Genomic DNA, 23,030 nt, shown 5'->3' with positions numbered 1-23,030 from the left:
ATATATATACAAAAAGACTAATAATAGCAGTATGTTATGCATCGCCAGGTACCACAACAGCAACAGAACTTTGCTGTTTTCTGGGTATTATTCTTTTCTTTGTTTTTTTTTCTTTTGTTTTGTTTTGTTTAATGGAATGTGCTGAATGTCTATAATTTTGTTCAGATGACTTCAGAACCTGGAAAAGCTGTTGGAGCCCTTTTAAAAAATATTTTATTCTGAGACACGATCTCACTAAGTTGCCTAGGCTGGACTCAAACTTGAAATACTCCTGTCTCAGGGTCCTGGACTGCTGAGATTATAGACATGTGCTCCCATGCCTGGCTATTTTGTTTTTTAGTCCACTCTGGCCTTCAACTCACAACACTCCTGCCTCAGCCTGTGCAATTAGTGTGTAATTATAGGTCTGTGCCACCATGCTCTTTAATTGTTTCAAAATAAGTTGTAAAAACATGAAAATATGTCCTATGGAACTTGCATGTGTACATAAATGATATAGAGAAATATATATATATATATATATATATATATATATATATATATATATGACTAATTTGATTCAAAGTTTGTGTTCATTCTTCACAGGTTTTGAGCCACAAAGAATATGTTAGCACCTGGCAATTCATATTACAATAGACAGAGCCCCTTCCATAGAGGAGAATTCATTGAGGGAGACAAGTAAACAGTATTTACTATAAATACAATATCTTTACAGTAATAAATACAAAGGGAAGAGGACAAGAAAGAAGCATCTGGAGAAGGAACCACTGTACCAAAGAGGTGAACTTTCGTTCAAGTTTTGAGAAATAAGTCAAAGTTTGACTGGTGGTCAAGGGCAGGGAGTAAGTATTCCAGGGATAGAGTAGGAGTCATACAGAGCACAGCAGTTCAGAGACTTAAAGATTGCTATGGCTAGATAATAAACTTGGGAGGCAAACCATAGGCAAAGAGGCCAATGGGCAGAGCTACAGTAGATACAAAGCTGTAGCCAGCCAAACTCTTTCTTGTGATTAGAAAGCATAGGGCTTTAAATGGAGGATGATGTAGTCCAATTGGCATTTAGGAAAAACTGAACAATAGTGTGGAGGAGGTGATAAATCTGAAGTACATGAGTTACTAAAAACATAGTTAAGAGATGACTGCAGGAGCATGAGGGAGAAATGTATGCATTTTTGTAGTAACAGTGGGAAGAAAAAGAAAATAGATCTGAGAAACCAATGAGAGTTCACAGAGGTAGTTGGTAGAAGAAAAGTTAGGAATCTAGAAAAACCACTAAGTAGGTATCTTGGGTAATCAAATATATAGTGTTGTCTTAAGCAATTCAGGTGAATGCATTTCTGTAATCCCAGGATTCAGGAGGCTCATAAGTTCAGGGCCAGCCTGTTCTACATAGTGACACACTGTCTCAAAAAAAAAAAGGAAAAATAAAGAAAAAAAAGAAATATAGGTTCATTGGAAAGATAATGAGTTTAGTTCAAACATGATAGGTTGAAGGGGAGATGTCTAGTGGATAAAAATGGAAAAGTATTCATTGGAATTAATAACTTGGAAATTGCCAGTGATCTTTTTATCTTATTAGTACATGTTTTCTGTATACAATGATTGTATCCTTCATGGAGAGTTGGTCTGTGTCCATAACACATCTTATTTCTCATTTCATCCCTTTCCCTCCCCTATCTCTCAATTCTCTCCAACTCTTGGTCCCTTTCCCTTTTACAAAGGATTTATCTCCCTTCTTCCTATTATCTTTTATTTTGCTCTATAATTTATTTATATTTTGGGTTCCTCACATAAGAGAAACCATGCAATATTTGAGCTTGAGTGCCTGATTTAGTTCACTTAATATTATGGCCTTAATAGTGATGGGGGCAACGGTCAGACTGCAGTACAGATTGGGAAAAAAAAAAAAACAACAAAAAACTAGAGGGCCATGAGTATAAACTCTATTGGAAGCATGTAGTGATAGTAAAGAGAAGACTGATTTTTTAACTTTGTCACCACATTTGCATACGTGAGGGAAGGTGACCTAATCTATAGGGCCAGTCTCATAGAATATGGGAAGGAGTCAGGGTTGGGTGTGGATGGGCTATTTTATGGGTGGGTGTGGGAAATGCTGAGTTGGTTTCTGATAAGCTCTGTTTTCTTTATGAATAATGTATTATCATCAACAGAGAGATGATAAAAGGAATGGGGCAGAAAACTTGTAGGAGACAATGGAATTGTGTTCAGGAGAAGGGAGAGACTGGAATGTTTCAAAGAATTACCCAGGGGCATTTGGTGAGCAAATGAGGTTGGTGGTGCAGACTTAGCCAGACGTGAGAGTATGGATTTTCATCATCAGTGTTTCTCAGGAAATTGTTTTGGTTCTGCCTCCGTTTCTCTTTTCCTCAACAGGATAAATAATGTATGTATGAGTAACAGTTTAAAAATACAAAGTGAGCTGTTTTCAAGTTTTAGCTATTACAAACTGTGCTGCTATAAATATGGGTGAGCATATATCACTGTGATATGATTCTTTTAATTCTTTGGGAAGATACCCAGCAGGGGGATAGCTGCGGCAAATGAGACCTCTAATCCTAGTTCTTTGAGATATCTCCATATTGATTTCCACAGTGGTTGCTCCATTCTGCACTCCCACCAACAATGGAGAAGGGTTCCTTTCTCCCCACAACCCTGCCAGCATTTGTTATTGGTTGATTTCTTGAAAGCAGCCATTCTTTCTGGAGTGAGGTGGAATCTCAGTGTTGCTTTCATCTGATCTCCCGAATGACCAGCAATGTGGAACACTTTTTCATGTTTATTTGCTGCTGTTACTTTTTTGTCTGAGAAGTATCTGTTCATTTCAGATGCCCGTTTTTTTTCAGCTTTAATTGAGTTTATTGGTACATTTTAGGGATACAGTACAGTTACATTCATTGTTGGGATCTTGTACCTCTACATGACAAGTCTTGATTCTCATTTTTTTCCCCTTACCCCTGCCCTCCCTTCACCCCCTCCTCCCCTCCCCATCTACAAACACTTTATTTCCATCTTTTCATTATCTCACATTTTTTTCTTTTCCCTTTTTACCCTTCACCTACCATCCCACCTTCCCTACACCTTTAGCTCCTTTCTTCCCATTTCTCAATGTAAGTAATCTTATTAGGATCTTATGTATTATTGCAGATTATTCACACCAGAGAAACTATTCGGTATTTACACATGTGTGACTTATTTATTTCACTTAGGAGTATATCTTCAATATGTATCCATTTTCCTATGCATGAATCTATTTTCTCATTCTTTATGGATGAGTAATATTCCATTTTATAGAAAAACCACATCTTCTTTATCCAGTTTCCAATGGATGGGCAAATGGGCTGTTTCCAAGATTTAGCTATTACAAACTGTGCCGCTATAAACATGGATGAGCATACTTCTCTGTGATATGATTGTTTTAGTTCTCTTGGAAAGATACCCAGCAGAGGGATGGCTGGGTCAAATGGAACCTCCAGTCCCAGCTCTTTCAGGTATCTCCATATTGATTTCCATAGTGGTTGCACCAGTCTGCACTCCCACCAACAATGGAGAAGGGTTCCTTTCTCCCCAGAACCCCGCCAACATTTGTTACAGAGTGATTTCTTGATAGCAGCCATTCTTTGTGGGGTGAGGTGGAATCTCAGTGTTGTTTTCATCTGCATCTCTCGAATGATCAGTGATGTGGAACATTTTTTCATATATTTACTTGCTGCTTTTACTTCTTTGTCCGAGAAATGTCTGTTCATTTCAGATGCCCATTTTTGAATCGGGTCTTTATATTTGGGGGGGGCTGATTCTTTTGAGTTCTTTATATATTCTTGATATTGAGGAACAGCTGGTAAAAATTTTTTCCCATATTGTAGATTGGCTCTTAGTTCTGCTGATGGTTTCTTTTGAAGTACAGCTTTTTTATAAGATGAGATCCCAGTTGTTGATTCTATCTGCTAGTTCCCGTGCTACTGAGGATTTGTTCATAAAGTCTTTTCCTATGCCAATGTCTTCCAGAGTTCTGCCTAACTTACCTTCCAGCAAGTTTAATGTTTCTGTTTTAATATTTAGATCTTTAATCCATTTGGATTTTAATTTAGTGCATGGTGAAAGATAAGGGTCTAATTTTAATTTGTGGCAGGTTGACCTCCTGTTTTTTCAACACCATTTATTAAAGAGGCTATCTTTCCTCCACTGAGGATGGTCAGCACCTTTGTCAAAGATGAGGTAGCTGAGTACATCAGATGCCCATTTTTGAATTGGGTCTTTATATTTGGGGGGTATGATTTTTTTTGAGTTCTTTATATATTTTAGATAGTAGACCTCTGTCTGAGGAACAGCTGGTAAAAAAAATTTTTCATATTGTAGGTTGACTCTTAACTCTGTTGGTGGTTTCTCTTGCAGTGTATTTGCCCATCAACTGGAGACTGGATAAAGGTGTGTGTGTCTGTGTGTGTGTCTGTGTGTGTGTTTCATAAAATGGAGTACTGCTCAGCCATAAAGAACAATAAACTAGAGACATTTACAGCTAGGATGCACAATGAGGCAATACTCTTAAGTGTAATTAATAGGACACATGTGTAAATACTGAATAGTTTCTCTGGTATGAAAATTTTAAAGTGTAAATAAGGATAACATGTATAATTGATATTGTGATAGTAATAAAAGGTCTACAGGAGTAGGGTAAGTAGGAGGGATAGGGGAAAGTGAAGAAGGGAAAAGAAAAACTATGAGAAAAGAAAAAATGAAAACAAAATCTTTGTAAATAGGGAAGGGTGGAGGGGGTGAAGGGAGGGAGGGCAGGGGAATGGGAGAAAAATAAGAACCAAGATATATCATGTAAACGTACAAGATCCCAATGATGAATGTAACTGACTGTATTGTATACTTCAAATGTACCAATAAATTTAATGGAAAAAAATATCAAGTGAGTAGAGGATCTCAGAATATTAAATGGGTTATTTATGTTATATTGAATAGGCAATTTTTTCTGAAGTATGAAACAAAATGTATAGAATTAATAGTTATTTCTTTGAATCTTCTGCTCTTAAAATTGGTCTTCTAAATTTTTGTCTTTAAAAATCTGTAACAATGAAGTTACAGACCTTTTTTCTTTTTCTGTTTGCTCTTAGGAACACAACAAACTAGTCACTGGAGAATATCTTGTAGCATAGTATTTTGACACATGAAATTGCAATTACATGAACAAAACAGTCAAATTAAGGCACATCCCATAGTCTTTACCAAAGCACTTTAATGTATTTTTCAAAATAGTCAACTGTAGGAGAAAGTTTTTTTTCTTCTGTTTTCATCAGTGAAGTAAGTTAACACTGTCTATGTGTATTCAATAAAAAATATTAAATAATATAAGAAAACTACCTGAGTTAAAAATGAGAAAAATATTACCTAATTTAAATATTTTGAGAATCATCATTAAAAATATGTCCTGACATTTCTAAGTCAGTTAAAAAATTTCCCTTTCTAATCAAGGATGAGGTATAGTAAATATACTATCCCCATAGAGATAACTACACATTATAAAGAACTACGAAAGAAATGGAACATTAATTTTTCCTTTTTTGAGCTACTTATTTGCACTACCCAGTTTATATGTACATTTTAACAAATATTCTGTCCTAAAAAAAGATGTGCTAAAATATGCCACTGTTTGAAATGCATGAAGGAATAAACAAGGGAATGAAATACTGATGATGAATGAACATGCTTCATGAGGTGTAAGAGTAATTGCTCAGTTATTCTTTATTTATCATTAAAGAAATTGTTCTTAGTGGTTTTCTCTGACACAACCATGAAATGAGTACTTAATGCCTACTTCTGAAGCTTTAAGAAAAGAAATATTCAAACATAAGTATTGAGATGAGAAGGGAATATGATAGAGATTCCTTTTTTTTTTCTTTTCAGAATTTAAGCTGGTCTCTCTCATCTCTTCCAAATCATTGGCCCATACAGCTGCTCTGTTGGTCCTTCAGTATTCTTAAATAACCGTTGTATCTCAGAGATACAATGTTTCTCACTTTGTTTCTTTTTCTACATCTCCTGTGTGAACTGTCCCTGTTCCCAAAGTGCCACACCCTCATTTTCTTTCTTTAGTCCCTTACCTAGCCCTGCTATAATTGCCCAATGCTGTTCTTCTTCTAGTGTCCAGTTTTTAGGTTGGCATTGACCTAGGACTTTGCAACTCCTTGAGTTGGAGCAGATGCACTTTAAGGAGGTAGTTGTCACAGCAGCTTAAGAAATAAAGGAGAGCAGCAACTTTCCAGAGCTCATTGTTGCTTGTATTGTCTCTTCTGTTGGAAATGTCAATCCAGTAAAAGCTCTATGTGGAAAGGCTCTCTATTTGGTTTAAAGACTACTTCATATTTATTTTTATACTCTTTTTCGCACTCAGTAAAAGCTCTATGTGGAAAGGCTCTCTATTTGGTTTAAAGACTACTTCATATTTATTTTTATACTCTTTTTTTCGCAATCTGGAGACAAACTGAAAAAAAAAAACTTTTCTATTTTCCAATGCTTTGATTTTCTACTTCCATATTTCCCCTCCCTCAAAAAATAAAAAAATAGACCTTAACTTTTGGTTTTATATAATGCAAAAGAGCAATGCAGACTTCTGTTGCTTCCCTTTCTTTAGGAATTTGGAAAAAAGAGTGACTAGTCAACAAGTTGTCAGATAGCCAGGTCTGTTTCTGGTGTGCCTGAGCAACAGTGATACCAAACCCTAGGAGGAAAAATGGAAAATGTCTTAGAAATTTCAGATTTATGGGAAGCAAAACTGTGTGATCTCCTGATAGTTTTAGTTTACATAACTCTTATGTTCCTGAATGTGTTTACTTGAACTTTTAAGTTTTAACATCACCATTATATTCCAATAATTCCACTCCCTTAGTCCAGCCCATGGGCTATGGTCTGATTTAGTGTGTATAAAACTGATTACTAGTACCGAAGAACGGGGCTGATTGATATTCGCTCCTTAAGCAGTATTCCTTTCACCAATTTAAGCTAAGATCGGTTAAATAATTAAGTAACTATTCTGTGTGAGAAGGAGCTTTTTATTTTTACTAAAAAAAAGAAACAGTAAAGCTAATTGCAAAACAAGCCATTGTTATCTCACAGTTTCCCAGTGATATTTCAATTACATACTGTAATTTATAGAATGCAAAATGACTAGAGGCCCAAGTGGGAAATATGAACCAAAGAGCATTGGACAAAATTGTATTTGAGAGCTGGACCTTGTTTACATTATCTGCTTACACTCTGTCTGGCAGCCTCATTGCCAAGGTTTTGTCCCAGAACAAGCATAAAACAGTTACAAACTGCACACAGATTGGCTGGATATCAAATGTCAATGTTCTTTTGATTGCTCTTTTTCTCAAAAATATTTTGTATTTTCCATGTGCACTGCAGAGGTTGGCCACACAGCAAAAGAAGAATGAATCTCTTGACCCATAAAAATAAGTTAGCAATTGCCCAAAACAGAAAAGCTCCTGCTTGTCAGTAGAATCAGACGTTCATGGCATTTCACCACAACAGTGTGTCCTGGAATGCATTGAGTATAGGCTTGGTAGATGCTCTCCATGGGTCATTCATTCTGCAAATATTTTTCAAATACCTTGCCTATATTCTCCTTCTAAGTACCTTCCTCTTTTTTGTTTGAGACAGGGTCTCACTATGTTGTTGAGACTGACCTGGAACTCACTATGTAGCCCAGATTCATCTCGAACTCACAGCGATCCTCCTGCCTCAACTTCCCGAGTGCTGGGATTACAGGAGTGTGCCACCATGCCCAGCTGTAGGTAGCTTCTTGAAAGAGTTAAAGACATTATGAATACCCATTTATTCATGAATACCCATGTTTATAGCAGAACAATTCATAATAGCTAAATTTCGGAAATGACCTATATGCTCATCGACAGATGAATGGATTAAAAAAAATGTTATATTTATACACAATGGAGTGCTATTGTGCCACAAAGAAGGATAAGTCACTTGTAGATAAATGGATGCACCTGGAGACTATAACTCTAAATGAAATAAGTCAGACACACAAGCTTAAATATAACATGGTTTCTCTTATAGGAGAAATCTAAAATATAAATAAAGGCAAGATAAAAACATAGATAATAGGAAGTAGGAAGATCTTTTTCCAATGGGAATGGGATCAAGAGATGGAGGCAAAGGAAAGGAGAAGAAAGGGATGGAGAGGGGATGAAAAAAGAATCGAGATCTGTTATGTGCATGTCCCTATTCCCCACAATGAATGTGATCATTATGTACTGCAAACATATACTAATAAACATCGAAGAGGGAAAAAAATCTTGTTTGTATACAGTGCTGTATGAATCTCCAGTTGTGTGCAGGGGAAAAAAAGTCCCATTCTTATCCATAAAGAATTCAAAAGTTAGATAAGAATGCAAGATATATACATATGAACAGTTGAATGATAATGCATGGAGCTATATGTTTCACAGCTAAGATGGTTTAAAGTCAGTGAAGATCAGTAGGAGTGGAAGCACTGGAATATAGGCCTGGCTGTATCACAGCTGGCCAACCGAGTTCCAGAAGATGACCCCTGTTGGGGAGCAGTAAGAGATAAAGGAAATTTGGAGCTAGACTGTGGAGATATTTATCAAGCTAAAACCCTTACCTGTGAGATAAGAGGAGATTGGAAAGGATAGTAATTTGGAAAAGTGATGTTTTAATTAAATTTATTGGCTCATATTTATGGCAAGCATTTTAAAAAGAAAGGCAGGAAGGATATTTTAAAGAGCATTACAAAAAACACCAATATGAGGAAGTAAAGGTTGGGGTAGGGTTGAAGCAGTGGAGATAAAAGGAAGGGACAGAGTTAAAAGATATCATAAAAAGAAAAAGGATAAGATTTGGGTATCTGGCTATGAAGAGACAAGATATAGGCAAGAAACAATGACTCTGAAGTTCAGTACTTTTGCTGTAAGAAAAATGATAACTGTTCTTGGCAGATACAAAGCAATCAGCCAGCCTTGGAAGGCAATGAATTAGACTTCAGGAAATAGGCAGAGAGTAGGAAGAGTCAGCAGTTGGGAAGAAGAGTGTGAACACTTTATGGTGAGCATTATATTAGGCAGCTTTACATTACTACAGTGAAATACCCGAGACAACTAACTTATAAAGCAAAAGGGATTTTTTCTCACTCACAATTTGGATTAGGTCTGTGGAAAGGGCAGCACAACATAGCACGAGTACAGGTTGACTGCTCACATGTTTAGCCAGGAAGCAGATACAGTGAGACAGAAAGAGAGATTAGGGTCTCACAACCCCCTCTGAGGATGTAGGGGCTTCCCACAAGGCCCCAGATCCCAAAGCTTCATCATTCACAGTAGCACCAGCTTGGCACCAACCTTTAAGCACATGGTCCCTTGGGGATGCTCATCAAACTGCAACAAGCAGCATTGCCCAAAAGGACAATCTGTAAGACTCTTAGAGTTTTACAACAGAATTTAAAGAGAGAAGCACCAGGGACTGAGAAGCTCAATAAAGGTCAGTAGAATGAAATCACTGGAATATGATTATGGTACGGCTGTACCTCACTGACGACCAAATTGTAGTGATTTTCTATAATTCTGAGATGAAAGAAGGAGAGTTCATGGGAAATGCAGGAAAACCAGGAAGTAGAATGAAAATCAGCAGAATGTCACACGATTGAAAATTAACGACTTTTGAGTCTGAAGGATGCAATAGGGTAGAGAGGTAACAGGAATTCTGAAGGAGAATGTGAGAGCTGTCAGTGTTTGGTCTAGACATTCAGGCATCAGGTTATTTTAAGCATCGGGCATGTTTATTCATTTTGTTTGGGGCTTTAACATTTCACTAGTTTCATTTCTTGTTTATTTTAGTAGTATTTTGCCCCTCACATACATTTTCTACCCCTTTGTTACTCCTCATACCTAGGGCTCTGCTAATCTGAACCCACTTGTATCCTATAATGATTGTTATGAAAATTAAATGAACAAAGACTGGGATATAATAAACACTGAATAAAAATCATTTAAATTTTCAAAACTTCTGTCTCCCATATGTTCTGTGGAAATTTTCTTTGGAACAAAGGTGATACCTTTACTGTTTTAGTGTTCTCCCATGAAAGGTTGGGTCACCAGCACGATAGATGAAGTTAAGAGAGGTTTGATAGCCGCGGTTTTATGAAGGACTGATTCTTAGCTCAGTTTCCTGCAATTATTGTGCTTATTAGATTAAGTGTACACCATAAACCCAGAACTTCAAAGGTTGAAAAGAAATACTGGATTCCCTCCATTCCTCTATTCCTTCTGACGGTTAATGCAATTCTTTGCTTCCTTTCTCCATGTCTACCCTCAAAGGAATGCTAGAGCAAAGGCCTTATGAGCTGTCCCATTTTGCTATTCAAATGATGGCTTCATCTATTCTGGAAGGAACAACCCTAATTTCAGCCAAGTCAATTGGAAGCAAGATAAATGACCTCCAGCACTCTTTTCTTGATAATATTTGGGTGTCTTTTATACTTCTCAGTGAAAAGAAAATTTACTGCATGGCAAACCAGGCCAACACAATTTTTCAGCAACTTTATTTAGAAGTGAATTATTCTCCTGAATAGACTCATTCTTTGGTAGAACACAAAGCAAGCTTTTCATGCATTTCCCAAATAATCACCCTACTTGCATTTACCTAAGTTTCCACTAATGTCACTTAATGAAACAAAATGTACTTTTTCCTAATACAGGTTTCAGACTCTCCAATACAACATCTCTATTATGGTTCATACTCTAAGTTCCTTTAATCTAAATAATAAATTTGCAATTTGGGAAACTTGTTCCCAAACTTTAAATCTATTTCTATGTTCTTTTTGGCATAGAATTTAGGTTTCATTTGCTTCCAAATAAATTTTTTCCAATGAAGAGAATAGGGTCTAGGAATAGTTACTATATTATAAATAAAAATGCAAAGTTTTGTCTAGAAGTTAGTATATGGCATAAATCTATCATTCATTTCATCAGCCATTTTTATGACTTTTAAACTTAATCCCTGAAGTTAAGTGAAGGCTACATTTACTCAATGTCATCGTAATGAAATGTTTGTAGAAAGATTTGTGTTGTATTGGTGGCTTTGGTAGATCTCTTTGTAACAGCAAGCAAAACTTTGAAATAAATCAATGTCAAGATCAGACAAAAGATTGGTCAATTTATAAGTGGCTTTCAAGATAGAATTTTTAAGAAGCAATGAATATAGTACAAGATAAAACCTTTCTTACAAAATATATCAAGAGTAAATAAAATTACATATTTCAGAGATACAAACTTCACTATCATCTTCATTAAGAGAAATAAACAAAACTAATTTGTTCCAGAAACTGCCTTTTGCTGATAAAATCAAAGGAAAAAGTATTTTGACCTGTTCTTGCCTACAACACTCTCAAATACAGTTTTAGAATTACAGTAGATAAGAGTGATGCACACTGATTCTCAAAGAAATCAAAGAGACTGAAGGGAGGGCAGGGGTATGGGGAAAAAATGAGAACCAAGATCTGTCATGTAAAGGTACAAGATCCCAATGATCAATGTAACTGTACTGAATACTTAAACAGTACCAATAAACGCAATAAGATTAAAAAGAGACAAACTAAAATCTATAGTGTGAAATTTGCTGTTGATAAGATCAAAGTATCAGTTGTCCAGAGAATTCTATTTACCTTAGAGCAGCTTGTTTAGGAATCCTGCCAGCTAAATATAAACTTTCTGATACTGAATCTAATAGATTGCATGCCTTCCTAGCCTACTTTATGTAATCATACAGAGATCTGAAGTTTACTTAAAGTTATGTTTCTGGACTCTGAATAACATTCTTTCATTTCCATGGTCATTCAACATTATCAAAGCTTTCTGAAAGAGACATTCAGAAGCTATTTTACTGCTGTTTTTCACTTTCAAGGAGACATACAAGAAATTTAAGTAAAATTGTTGCATAAGCATGATTAAAAGTGCAAGGAGAATATTTCCTCTACAGTCAGAATTATAGGAATAGAATCAAGGATTGTCATTAGCCACACAGACCTGAAGGTAGGGCACATGATTAATATTTTTTAGTAAATATATTAGTTTCATTATAAAAGTTATAGAATCACATACAGAAAAGTTGAAACAGAAAGGGGAAATTACTATCAATTCTATACAATCACATAATGATTGCTGTGGTGTTTTACTTTTTTTAATAGATAAAAATTATAAAACTAAAAATCAGATTTCTTATTAAAGTTATCTTAATTTTTATAAATGTGGCTTTTAAATATATAACCTATAGAAAGGTAGATCTAATTTATAATATGACAAAGATACATTTATGAGTGGTAACTTCATGTATGGTATTCAAGGTTTTTGTGTTCTGCCTGTTCAGTTATTCACTAGCATTGTATGAACTGTTAAAAAAATGTTTAGAATGAGTGTTGACACATGGTGGGTATTACAGTAGTGTTTGTTATGTTGTTGTTGCTTGTTGCTATTATTGTACTTTTTAGTATAAGTAATTCAAATGTAGTTAATTAAAATGGCATCCAGCTCTAAGTATTTCATAGTGCCAACTAAAATATGTTTTAGAACCAAACATTAAGTGATAGATATCTAATAAAGTACAGAGGGAAATGCAGATGATAGAAGTCATTTGAAACACCTGGATTCATGAAAAGCAGTCCACTTCTAATGCAGCCATTGGTTTTCCTGCAGAGACAGAAATACTATTCATTCTCTTTTTCAAAGGAATTCATTCCAAATTGAATTACCTTTTCTGACAACATTCCTTTCATCAGGCATCTTTTAGATCTTTGCCTGCTCTTCAATAGGGTAGGAATCATCTGTCTTATGACCCTTTATTCTCAGAGACCTTCTAGTGGATGAATTTAATAAATCAGTTCATGAAACCCTGTTACTCACCTAGGGAAAAGTGGTTTTCTAGAACAGTTGCCATAGCTCAGAATGGGGCACCGTGGGGATTAGGTCAGTTAAGGTGCTCTTTGGCTTAGTGAGACTGGGAAGTACTTTTCAACTCACATCAAATGTAGACAGTATCGCTATAATAGCTGAGATTATACCTTTGCATTATTGTCCTCCTATGAAGTCCTTAATACCTAATACTTTTGATACTGTGATATAAACCAGAAAGTTGCTTGAATGTCTATCATCTTCCATGTTGGAAAATAAATTTTGTTCTACATGTAGGAAAAGTTCTATCCTTTTTAGCTTTCTTCTAGCTCAGGTTTATGTAATTAATTTAATTAACCTATCCAAATTCTGTATATCTCTATGGATAACTGCAGAACCACTTAACTTGCCCGATTTGCATATTAACATTTGTGTCCATATATCTTTTATTCCTAAGCAAGAATGTATTATTTCTACCACAAACACATTTAATAAAAAGATTGAGTCAGTTAAACATCAAAGCTCTGTAGTGAGATTATACATCTCTACTTTCCATATTTGTGACCATTTGAGTAACAACTAGCTACTTAATGGGAAAATAAAAATGTTTACATTGAAAAGACTTAAGATTTGTCATATTGTGGTGGTGCTCTTTGCACTTTTAGGCTGTTCTAGCTAAATTGATTTTTTTTTTTTTTGGTACTGGGGATTGAACTCGGGTTCTTGCGCTTGCAAGGCAGGCCACCGAACCGCTGAGCTAAATCCCCAGCCCAAAATTGATATCTTAAATATAAACCTTTCAAAGGAAATGAGACTGACAGCAAGATCATTAAATTTTGGCTTTTAATGTTTTCTTTTGCTAATAGGTTGCTATTTTAATCATCCCTTATTTATTACAAGTATACATTTTCTGATCAAAAAGCTCATTTCAGATTTGAAAAGAATTTAAAAATGATCCAGAAAGCTGAGCTGAATTTTCTGAAGGCTAGTCAATAATTGTTTTGACATCATTTATTTCTCTAAGAGCAATTTTTTTTGCAATCCTTTTAACGGACGACTAAATACTATTGTTTAAATGAAAAAAAACATCATTTGTGAATGTTTTAGATAAATGTTTGTAATGTTACAAAGGAATCATTTCTCTTAAAAAGAGGATTTAATTCTATAGCTATAAAACATAGTTAGGCCTATACAGTATCTTACATGTCGGGGGAAGTGTTCCTTCAGGGAAAATTATCACTCTTCCTTTGGAAGATATGTTGAGAAGTGCCTGTTCACTCCCTGTGGTTTCCATGGAGCTAATGTTGTTGCCTTTTGTTGTAGGCAGAATACTTCTATGAATTCCTGACCTTGCGCTCCTTGGATAAAGGCATTATGGCTGATCCAACTGTCAATGTCCCTCTGCTGGGAGCAGTGCCTCACAAGGCATCAGGTGGGTGGTCTCTGCTTTGGAGAAAAGTTTGTACTTAAAAATGTAACAGTGAGGAATAAAATATTTAAGATTGGAATGTAACCCATCAGAGGGATTATGGAGTATTTGTCTGAAGAGATCTGTTGAGTTGAGGAGAACTCAGTTATTATCCTTTAGGCAAAGGATTAAGTTGTGAGTGAAGAAATGTAGGCTTTTATAGTTTTCTAAAAACTCAGACTAGCCCCAGCCAATATCCAGTTCATAAATTATTGCAGATTTATCAAAAAGAGGAAAGAACAAAAAGTAAAAATATTTGGTGAAGTATATCCAGTCAATAAGTGTGGGTTCATGTAGTGCACATAAATGTAGCAAAGATTCAAAGTAAATGGTGGGTAAGGTGCTATAATCACCAGTACTGCAAAAACAAACAAAACCGAAGTGATTGGGACCAAGTGGGATAAGTCAAGAAAAACTCCCCCAAACTAGCATAGTATTAGTCGGAATTTGAAGGAAAGAACAGAAAAAATGTGGGAAAAAAAGATTCGAGCTTTCAGACCCAATCATCTTTCTCTGCTAAGAAAATAATAGTACATGATACTTGTTTCCAGCTTTTCTTTTTCCACTCACACATTTGTCTCCACTCACAACTTGAGTACTTTGGGACTAGTATTACAGCACCATTTTATAAATTAAAACATAAAGACTTATGAGGTTTAACTGATTTGCCCAAAGTCAAATAGTAGTAAGCAGTGAAATTGAGACTAGAGCCCAGGATTTCTAATTTTTCAAAAGATACGGAGATACTTGTATGAACATGCTCATATACTTTCTTCTAGACTTCTTTAATGAATACATATTTTTATATAATTATATTAATGTTAAATATATGGTTTTGCACCATGTTTTTTTCCTTTTAACATTTTACCATAAACATTTATCAGTAGCATTTATATATTTTTCCAAAAATAATTTTAAATGGCTCTATAAGGCATTAAAATACCTATTATAATATTATATTTTATACAGATTTGCTTATTGTTTGCTCATGAGATTTGTTTGTGGGGCGTACCAAGGATGGAACTTACAACCTTGCCAAAGGCAGGCACAGTGCCACTGAGCTAGATCTCCAGCCTGAGATTGTTTTTAGAGTTTGCATACTACCGTTATCACAATGAATGTCCCGTTAAGACTGATAGATGGGGATTTTACAAAGGCAGGAGCCCTACTTGTCTTATTCACCACAGCTTTCTACACTAGGCTCAGCAAAGAACAGGCACTGGGAATAATTAATTATTGGATTAATTAAATCTTGATGCTCATCTCATTATTTTGTTAAAAAATTTTTGGAGGTGGAATTATTGTGTAAGAGGTTATGAATGAATAACTTTTTAATAATCTCTTAAGCAAAATGCCAAAATTCCACTATTACTTTCCAGAAAGTTTGTACCCACTTATACTTTGGGTAGTGGTGTGAAAGAGTATCTGTCTTACTGTAACCTCATGTAAATGGCTTATTAATCATGCAACTACTTTGTCGATTTAAAAAGTGAAGAGTGATTTTCACAGTGTTCTTTGAATCTGATTTTTTAAAATTCTTATTTAATTTTTTAAAACTTTTGAATCTATTAAACAACGTAAATACCCAATTACTATGCTTACTTTTACATTGTAAGTATAATGTTTTGATTGGCCTGCAAAGTTTACTAGATGTAAAACACTGCATTTAGAAAATTCATATGTATTTTATCTTATGTTTTGGAGGTGGGATAAAATTCTATGTTTTCAAACTTGTCTTTTGCTTTGCAATTTCCCCACATTCCTTTTATGTTTAGAAATCAATTCCTATTCCAGAAAACAGTTAAGTGATAATTGACGTATGCTTTTAGTATTTTATATATAAAAAGTATTCTGGCAGGGCTCTCACCCAAGTTATTTTTCTGGGTCATCAGTTTTTCCAGTGTGAAAGATTGTGTGAATTCATGGTATGCCTCTTATTCCACAGTAAGTTCTTGAACATGTAGTTGTCTACAGCTTAATGTTTGTTTTAGTACTATAATAGTTGTAGATTTTAGTGTTTTAAAATAATTGATAGCAAAACTGTCTGTTTTTGAAATTTTTAATTTTATTTTTCTAGAGGAACATTGGAATAATTTCATCAGAGGTCAAATGCAAGCCCCTTTAAGGATTTAATTTAAATCTATAAAATGTTCTCAGGCTGTAGTATTCTGCCGCTTCCAATGAATCCAGAGTTGTAAGACTAAATGAGCAGTTTCTTGGCCTAAGTGCCATCATGAGTGTGGACTGGAGGAATATAAACTTAGTTCTCTTCAGTCATCTCAGTGCTATAGTGATCAGCAGCCCTCCCAGGAGATTTGCTGCCGATCTAGCGGGGCAAAGATTCTGGCTAAAGGATTGAAGATCTGAGTTTTGAATATTTAATTGCTTGAGGTTCATAGTCCCAAGGTAATGAACCTTTTATCCAGATATATGAACGCCCTGATATCACTCAGATGACATGGGCTCTCCATTCCCCAGGTTCTTGGAAGATGGCCGTTACTCAGTCTCCTGCCACGTTATGTGGTATTCCTTAGTAGTCGAATAATTTATAAACATTTCTCTTAATCATATTTTCCTGCTCTTTTTTTAAAAGTGTCCAGAAAAAAAAATAAATGTCTCTCAATTTCCAGTTTATATATTTTTAATTTTTCTTTTGTCATTTTTCTGGTTATTAAAGAAATAGAAGTTCCCTGCATCCCATTAAAAGTCATTAATTAATTCGCACAGTTACACCTGCTTGCCTTTCAATAAATCTGGCATCTTTGGGGTACTAACTTAATGCCTATTTCCTCCTTCTTCCCAGCTTTATTCAACCTTTGTGCCTAGTGAAAAAAAAAAACTCACTGAAGTTCTACCTCTTAAGACAGTAACACATATAGTATTAAACATATGATGTGAGAATATCCTAACAGATCATGTTTATATTAAACAAAAATTTCTAATAATTTGGAATTTTTCAAAATAATATGCTCTGGAGGAAAACGTGGATGACACTTGGAGCAAGGTGAAACAAAAAAGAACAAGATTTTTTTTTCTGTGATGTGGTGATATGCCTGCCTGCATGCATACATGCACGGTTTTGGAAACAGATGTTGAATTTTGTTTGCAAAAATGCAGGTGCAAGAAGTTTATGGGAATTTTAGCGCATTGCGGGGCACTCGTTCATTAGCCTCATTAGCTCAGTCACAACAGTAGGAGAAGTGAATTTACCTTGAATTATTAAAAAGTAACCAAATCAGTGTGTCTTTGCTTTTAAGCATCCAGGTAGCATTCATTATCCTTCTGGGCTATTTTATACCCCCAAGCTGCTAAGCTGTTCTTTTATCCCAGACCTCTATATGCCTGAATGTTGAATGAAAGAAGAAAACTCTTGATCTCTAACAATTATGAAGTGCCTGCCTTCTGGCATCTGAAAAGAACAAAAACAGGAAATACAAACTGCAGGGTGGTTCAGTAAAATTACTGAGTTGTATAACAAAAACAGTTTCCATAAAGCCAAGGCATGGTCTCTTTGAACACTGTCTCCGTCAGAGCATGAAACCCACGGCACAGTGGTGTTTCTCAACTAAAGCTTTCAGGAATCCAATGTCCAGAAAGTTTTAAATAGGTGCTCATGTTGGTAGCGCCACTTCTTAGCAGAATGTGAAATCCAGAGTAGATAATCAGCATTTACTGAGAGAATGAATGGCTGTCAGTGGAACTTGAATCACTGATGAACATTTATGTTGAATAATTTCTAATCATTGAATAATGTATAATTCTATGTGTTCAGGTTGAGCTCTCCCCTTCCCTTCTAATCTCTGCCCCTGTAAGGGCAGAGGCTCAAATAACTGGAGGCTGGAGCACTGTGAACACCATGTACTTGAGTGCCATGCGAGTTAAGTTTAATCTGCTTTAGTTTTCCTAATTTGTTTTAAGTCATCTCAGTTTAGAATATACAACCTAGCCTGCGCTGTAACTTTAAACTGGGCTAGCTTCATTTACCTTTACTAAAAGTGACCTTTACTCACGTGCTTCTTGTTCCATAGAACATGCATTTCAATTATTCCTTAGAGGTAAAATATCTATGCTTTTTCTACCGTTAAGGTCTTTTTTTTCTTTGTATGTGTATCGTTCTAGATAAATATTGTTACTATTTATTCTCTGTACCTACTGTTCTTTATGGTGAATTTCAGTTTCTATATACATGTGCACATGTGTGTATGTACTAGTGTGTGCCTGGGTATGTGAAGGTCTATCAGTGTGTCTTCCACGACATATATCGTGTCCCTCAACCCCTAGTTTCTGGCAAACAATATGGTAGGTGCTGAGATTCTTTAACAAACTGAAATAAGATAGGGTCATTCTGCCTGTACCATCTCATCCCACCACATGCTGGGGAACTAGGAGAGACACTGCAGAGGCAGAGCACTGGGTTATCCAAAGGCAATCAATGGAGATGAGGTTAATTAAAGGCAGATTTGTTTTGCTTTAAAGAAAAAGTATTTGAAATCTTTTAAAAGATACTTACATTTCTTATTACCTAACCAGTCTTATGAGTAAGATTTATGTAAGCAAAATGGAAGACAAGCAGAGTTTGCACAAGAGTAAGGAATTTATTTCATGTTTTAAAAATGAAAGATGGGCAATTTTAATGACCGTAATTTATACAGTTCATTACTTTCTGCCTTGAAACTCATAAACTAGGTATGTCCTAACTTCTGAACTTTATTACCTTGTTCTTTTCAAATTACCGTGCATTACTGTTGAGATCATAACTGTGCTTACTTTACAAAAGAGATAGATATATGTAGGTTAAACTTTTCTACATGGATGGACTTGATTTTTAATGTATTCAATTCTTATGTGTTGGTTTATAATTAGTTTACATAAATAAGATAAGCAAAATTTGTGCTTATTTTGTTTTGTGTGTGTGTGTGTGTGTGTGCATGTATATGTTACTGGGGATTGAAACCAGGGCCTTCACACTGAGCTACATTCCCAGTCCTTCTTTCATTTTTTATTTTGAGACAGGATTTCACTAAGTTGTTAAGTTTCCCAGTTGCCCAGGCTGAGGTGAAACTTACTAACCTGCCTCAGCTTCTCAGATAGCTGAGATTACAGGTGTGCTTAACCATGTCTAGCTCAAAAGTGCAAAATTTTAAACACAGCTTGTATTAGAGCTTTTAAAAGTGAAAAAAGAGATAGGAGTGGTGGCACATTCTTGTAACCCTAGCACTCTGGGAGTCCAAGGCAGGAGAATGGCAAATGCAAGCCTAGCATGGACAATTTAGCGATTCAGTGAGAACCTATCTCAAAATGAAAAATAAAAATGAGTTGGGATGTAGCTCAGTGTGAAGGCCCTGAATCCTCAGTAGAATAAAAACAAATAAATAAGATGAAGAAAGAAGGAAAATAATTTATATTAATAGTAACTGGATGGAATTTTAGACTATTAAAATATTCTTAGTCATGTCATTTCTATTGGTTTATTAAGAAGATGAAGGTACTACATCTATCTATCAAAATTGTTTTCAATTTTTCTATTCAAAAACAAGACTTTTATTCTTTTGCAGTTGGCACGGTTTGACATCACCGTAATGTACATATAAATGCTTCGATATGGTTTTTCAAATGAAAAACATTTTTCCATTTTGTTTTTTGAAACAGTCTCACTATGCAGTTCAGGCTGCTCTTGAACTCACTATGTAATCCAGGCTGGCCTGCAATCCTCCTACCTCAGTCTCCTGAATTCTTAGATTATGCCTGGCGTTAAATTAAAAATATTTTTGATGACTTAACAACATTACACATTTTTAAATTTTCAAATAAAAACATTTTACACAAGCTTTCTAAAAATTTTTGATAGCATCATTGTTAGTCCTCTGGCCAAATTAGGAAACTGAAGGAAGCCCAAACAGTTTAAGCAAGCAAAATCAGTGGGTCATAGCAATACAATTCTCTACCTAATATTTGTGTTATACAATAAACAGTATTCCCAGATGACATTTATATACATATATTAAACTTTAAAATTAGGAAAATTAGAGACAGACAGACTAACCAGTGGATCTAGTAATTACCAATCAAATACTGTAACTACTTTCAATTCTACTCTAAGTCTATGGCTTTAAACATGTGTCAATTTCTACTTTATTTTCTAAAGTTCTTAATGATTATTTTTCTACCACAAAATATCTTCAGGATAAATCACTAAACCTAACCTCCACAAATTTAGGGGTTATTAAAATCATTTTTTTTTGTACCAGGAATCAAACCCAGGACCTTGTGCTTGTGAGGCAGGCAGCAGAACCACTGAGCTAAATCACTGGCCCTAAAAAATCTTTTATTTAATACATATCTTTAGTGCTTTAAACAGTGACTGACATAGCACTCAGTTAATAAGTATTTCTTGAATGGATAAACTCTTCATTTTTTACTTAGACATTTAAAATGAAAGATTAACCTTGAAAACCACAATGACAGTCATTTTTTTTTTTCAGTACTGGGAATTAAAATCGGGGAACTTCCCACTGAGCTACAGCTCCAGCCCCTTTTTACTTAGTTTTAATTTTTGAGACTGGATCTTGCTAAGTTGCTAAATTGCCCAGGCTGGTATCGAATGTTTGATCCTCCTGCTGTAGCCTCCCAGAGTGCTGGGATTACAGTGTGAGCTACCATTCCTGGCTTGAAAGTCACTTAAGATGTATTTTCTTCATTGAACTTTCTGCTACTGCTACATTTCTTCCTTGGCTCTGTGTGGAACATTTTTTTTTCCTTCTTCACATCACTAGAGGGCAGGGTATTGAGAATTTCTTTCCTTTCATTGATTTCGAAGCCATGTTAACAAACCACACATTTTTATGTGAGCACTCCAACTTCCTGGAACCCCCGCCCCCATACATACACAACTGGAATGTGTGAATGTATAGGTATAATTCAATTTTGTAAATTATTTTAGCGTATTGGAAGCTATAGAGGAAGTACTAATTGTTCTTAAATGAATTTCCCATATACCTAATAAGATATTTTAAAACTTTTTTGGTATTTAACATCCAAGATATATTTTGAAATTTGAAAATGCTAACAAGCAGAAATGAGATGTTTATTTACAAACGTTTTCTCTTCCCTGCCAAGGCTTTGGAAGTTAAAGCAAAAATTAAAAAAAAAAATTTTTAAAGAATCAAATGGGCTTCAAAATGGAGGCTGAATAAGGTCGGGGGGGGGCATTTGAAAGAAAATAAAGATTGAATGATAGCATATTTTTAGGAAGATTCTACAAGTTCTACTGTCAAGTCTTCAGATTCTTCTATGTTTTTATGCCTTTTTATGCCTCAGGGCAATTATGGGATGACCCACTGGGAAGATTCATAAGAGGGTAAGCCTCTTAACTGAAATATAAATACATTGGAATAGCAAATTTTAAAAAACTATTTATCAACTTGTTGATTTCCTTCTGAGATAGAAATCTCTATGAATTGATTTTTTTGTTTTTTTGGAAATTGGTATTTTCATACTATATGTTTCCATTAAACCAAGGTTTCCAATGGTGACTATTTGGAACTTTAGAGAAAATTTTGGTTTTCTCTCTCTCTTCTTTTTTAACTTTCTTACTTTAACATATCTGTATTTTCTTTTCATCATTCAATCAGTTATTTGCAGTGATCCAATCTCAAGATTCAGGACACTAGAAATACATGTCATTGGGGGAATGGGACTGACAATCCCAAATACTTTAGAGGGATTTTTGGTTGCCAAGCATGTTAAGAAGATTATATGACAAGCTTGGGTACAGGCAACAAAAGAACAGATCACTTTCCAGCTCATTTCTAGGAAGAAGGTCAGATTTGTGAATACTAAAGAGAAAGGATTTGTCTTGGTTTAACATAATTTGCCCAAGCTCGGTAGTAACTATACCTATCATGCAGAAACCAAATGAAGCAAAATTTCGCAGTATTTCTTCTTATGTGTAAGGAAGAATTAAGAGTCAGTCTAAAGAATTAGCTAGCTCAATCTTCCCTTAGGGATGCTATGATAATCTAGTGGAATTGGGTAATTTGCATAATCAGTCTCTCAGCCAATAATCACATCTGGTCTACTCCAATTCACCCAATGACTTGTAGGCATTGCACAATTGTTTGCTTCTTCAACTTATTCATACAGCAATATCGTTAGTGCCTAGTCCCTGCTTTGGAGCTCCACTGTCAACATCTATACCTCCCAAGTGATAAACAGACTGGAGAAGGAAGTAGCTCCTTATAGGAAGGAACCTAAACCATTATATATGTCTATCTGTAGATTATTTCATCACACCAACACCTCATGTTAAAAAATAGCCTGAGAAAATATTGACTGCATTGATTCAGTCCAACAATTGGAGCCTAGTTTGAATTGTAAAATTTTTTCAAAGAAAATATTTTGTTGCTTTCAAAACCAGAATAAAAACAATCTACTGGAGTATTTCTCAGAGGACTTCTTTAATGGATTATAAAATATTAATTTCTTGCTCATTTGGGATAGCGAAGGTACCCACAAAATTCTTTCTCACTAATAAATTTGTGTTTGGTTTTGCAACCTTAAATTCCAGAGATCATTTGTTGCTTAAAAGATAATTCAAACCCAAACTATCAACAAAATAT

At 35.1% G+C, this 23,030-nt stretch overlaps 1 protein-coding gene across 1 annotated transcript in view; it reads left to right on the top strand.

The window, feature by feature from the left end:
- The window catches only part of Wif1 (WNT inhibitory factor 1), an 81,400-nt gene that overhangs the window by 37,227 nt on the left and 21,143 nt on the right, over positions 1-23,030 (top strand). The window contains exon 3 of the mRNA XM_019205989.2: positions 14,268-14,376. Coding sequence (XP_019061534.1) covers positions 14,268-14,376 — 109 coding nt within the window. The remainder of the gene's footprint in view (positions 1-14,267; positions 14,377-23,030) is intronic.

The sequence above is a fragment of the Fukomys damarensis genome, unplaced genomic scaffold, assembly GCF_012274545.1.
Source record: "Fukomys damarensis isolate Sample0158 unplaced genomic scaffold, DMR_v1.0_HiC HiC_scaffold_15, whole genome shotgun sequence".
Classification (NCBI taxonomy): domain Eukaryota; kingdom Metazoa; phylum Chordata; class Mammalia; order Rodentia; family Bathyergidae; genus Fukomys; species Fukomys damarensis.
This window is presented reverse-complemented; position numbering and strand designations above follow the sequence as displayed.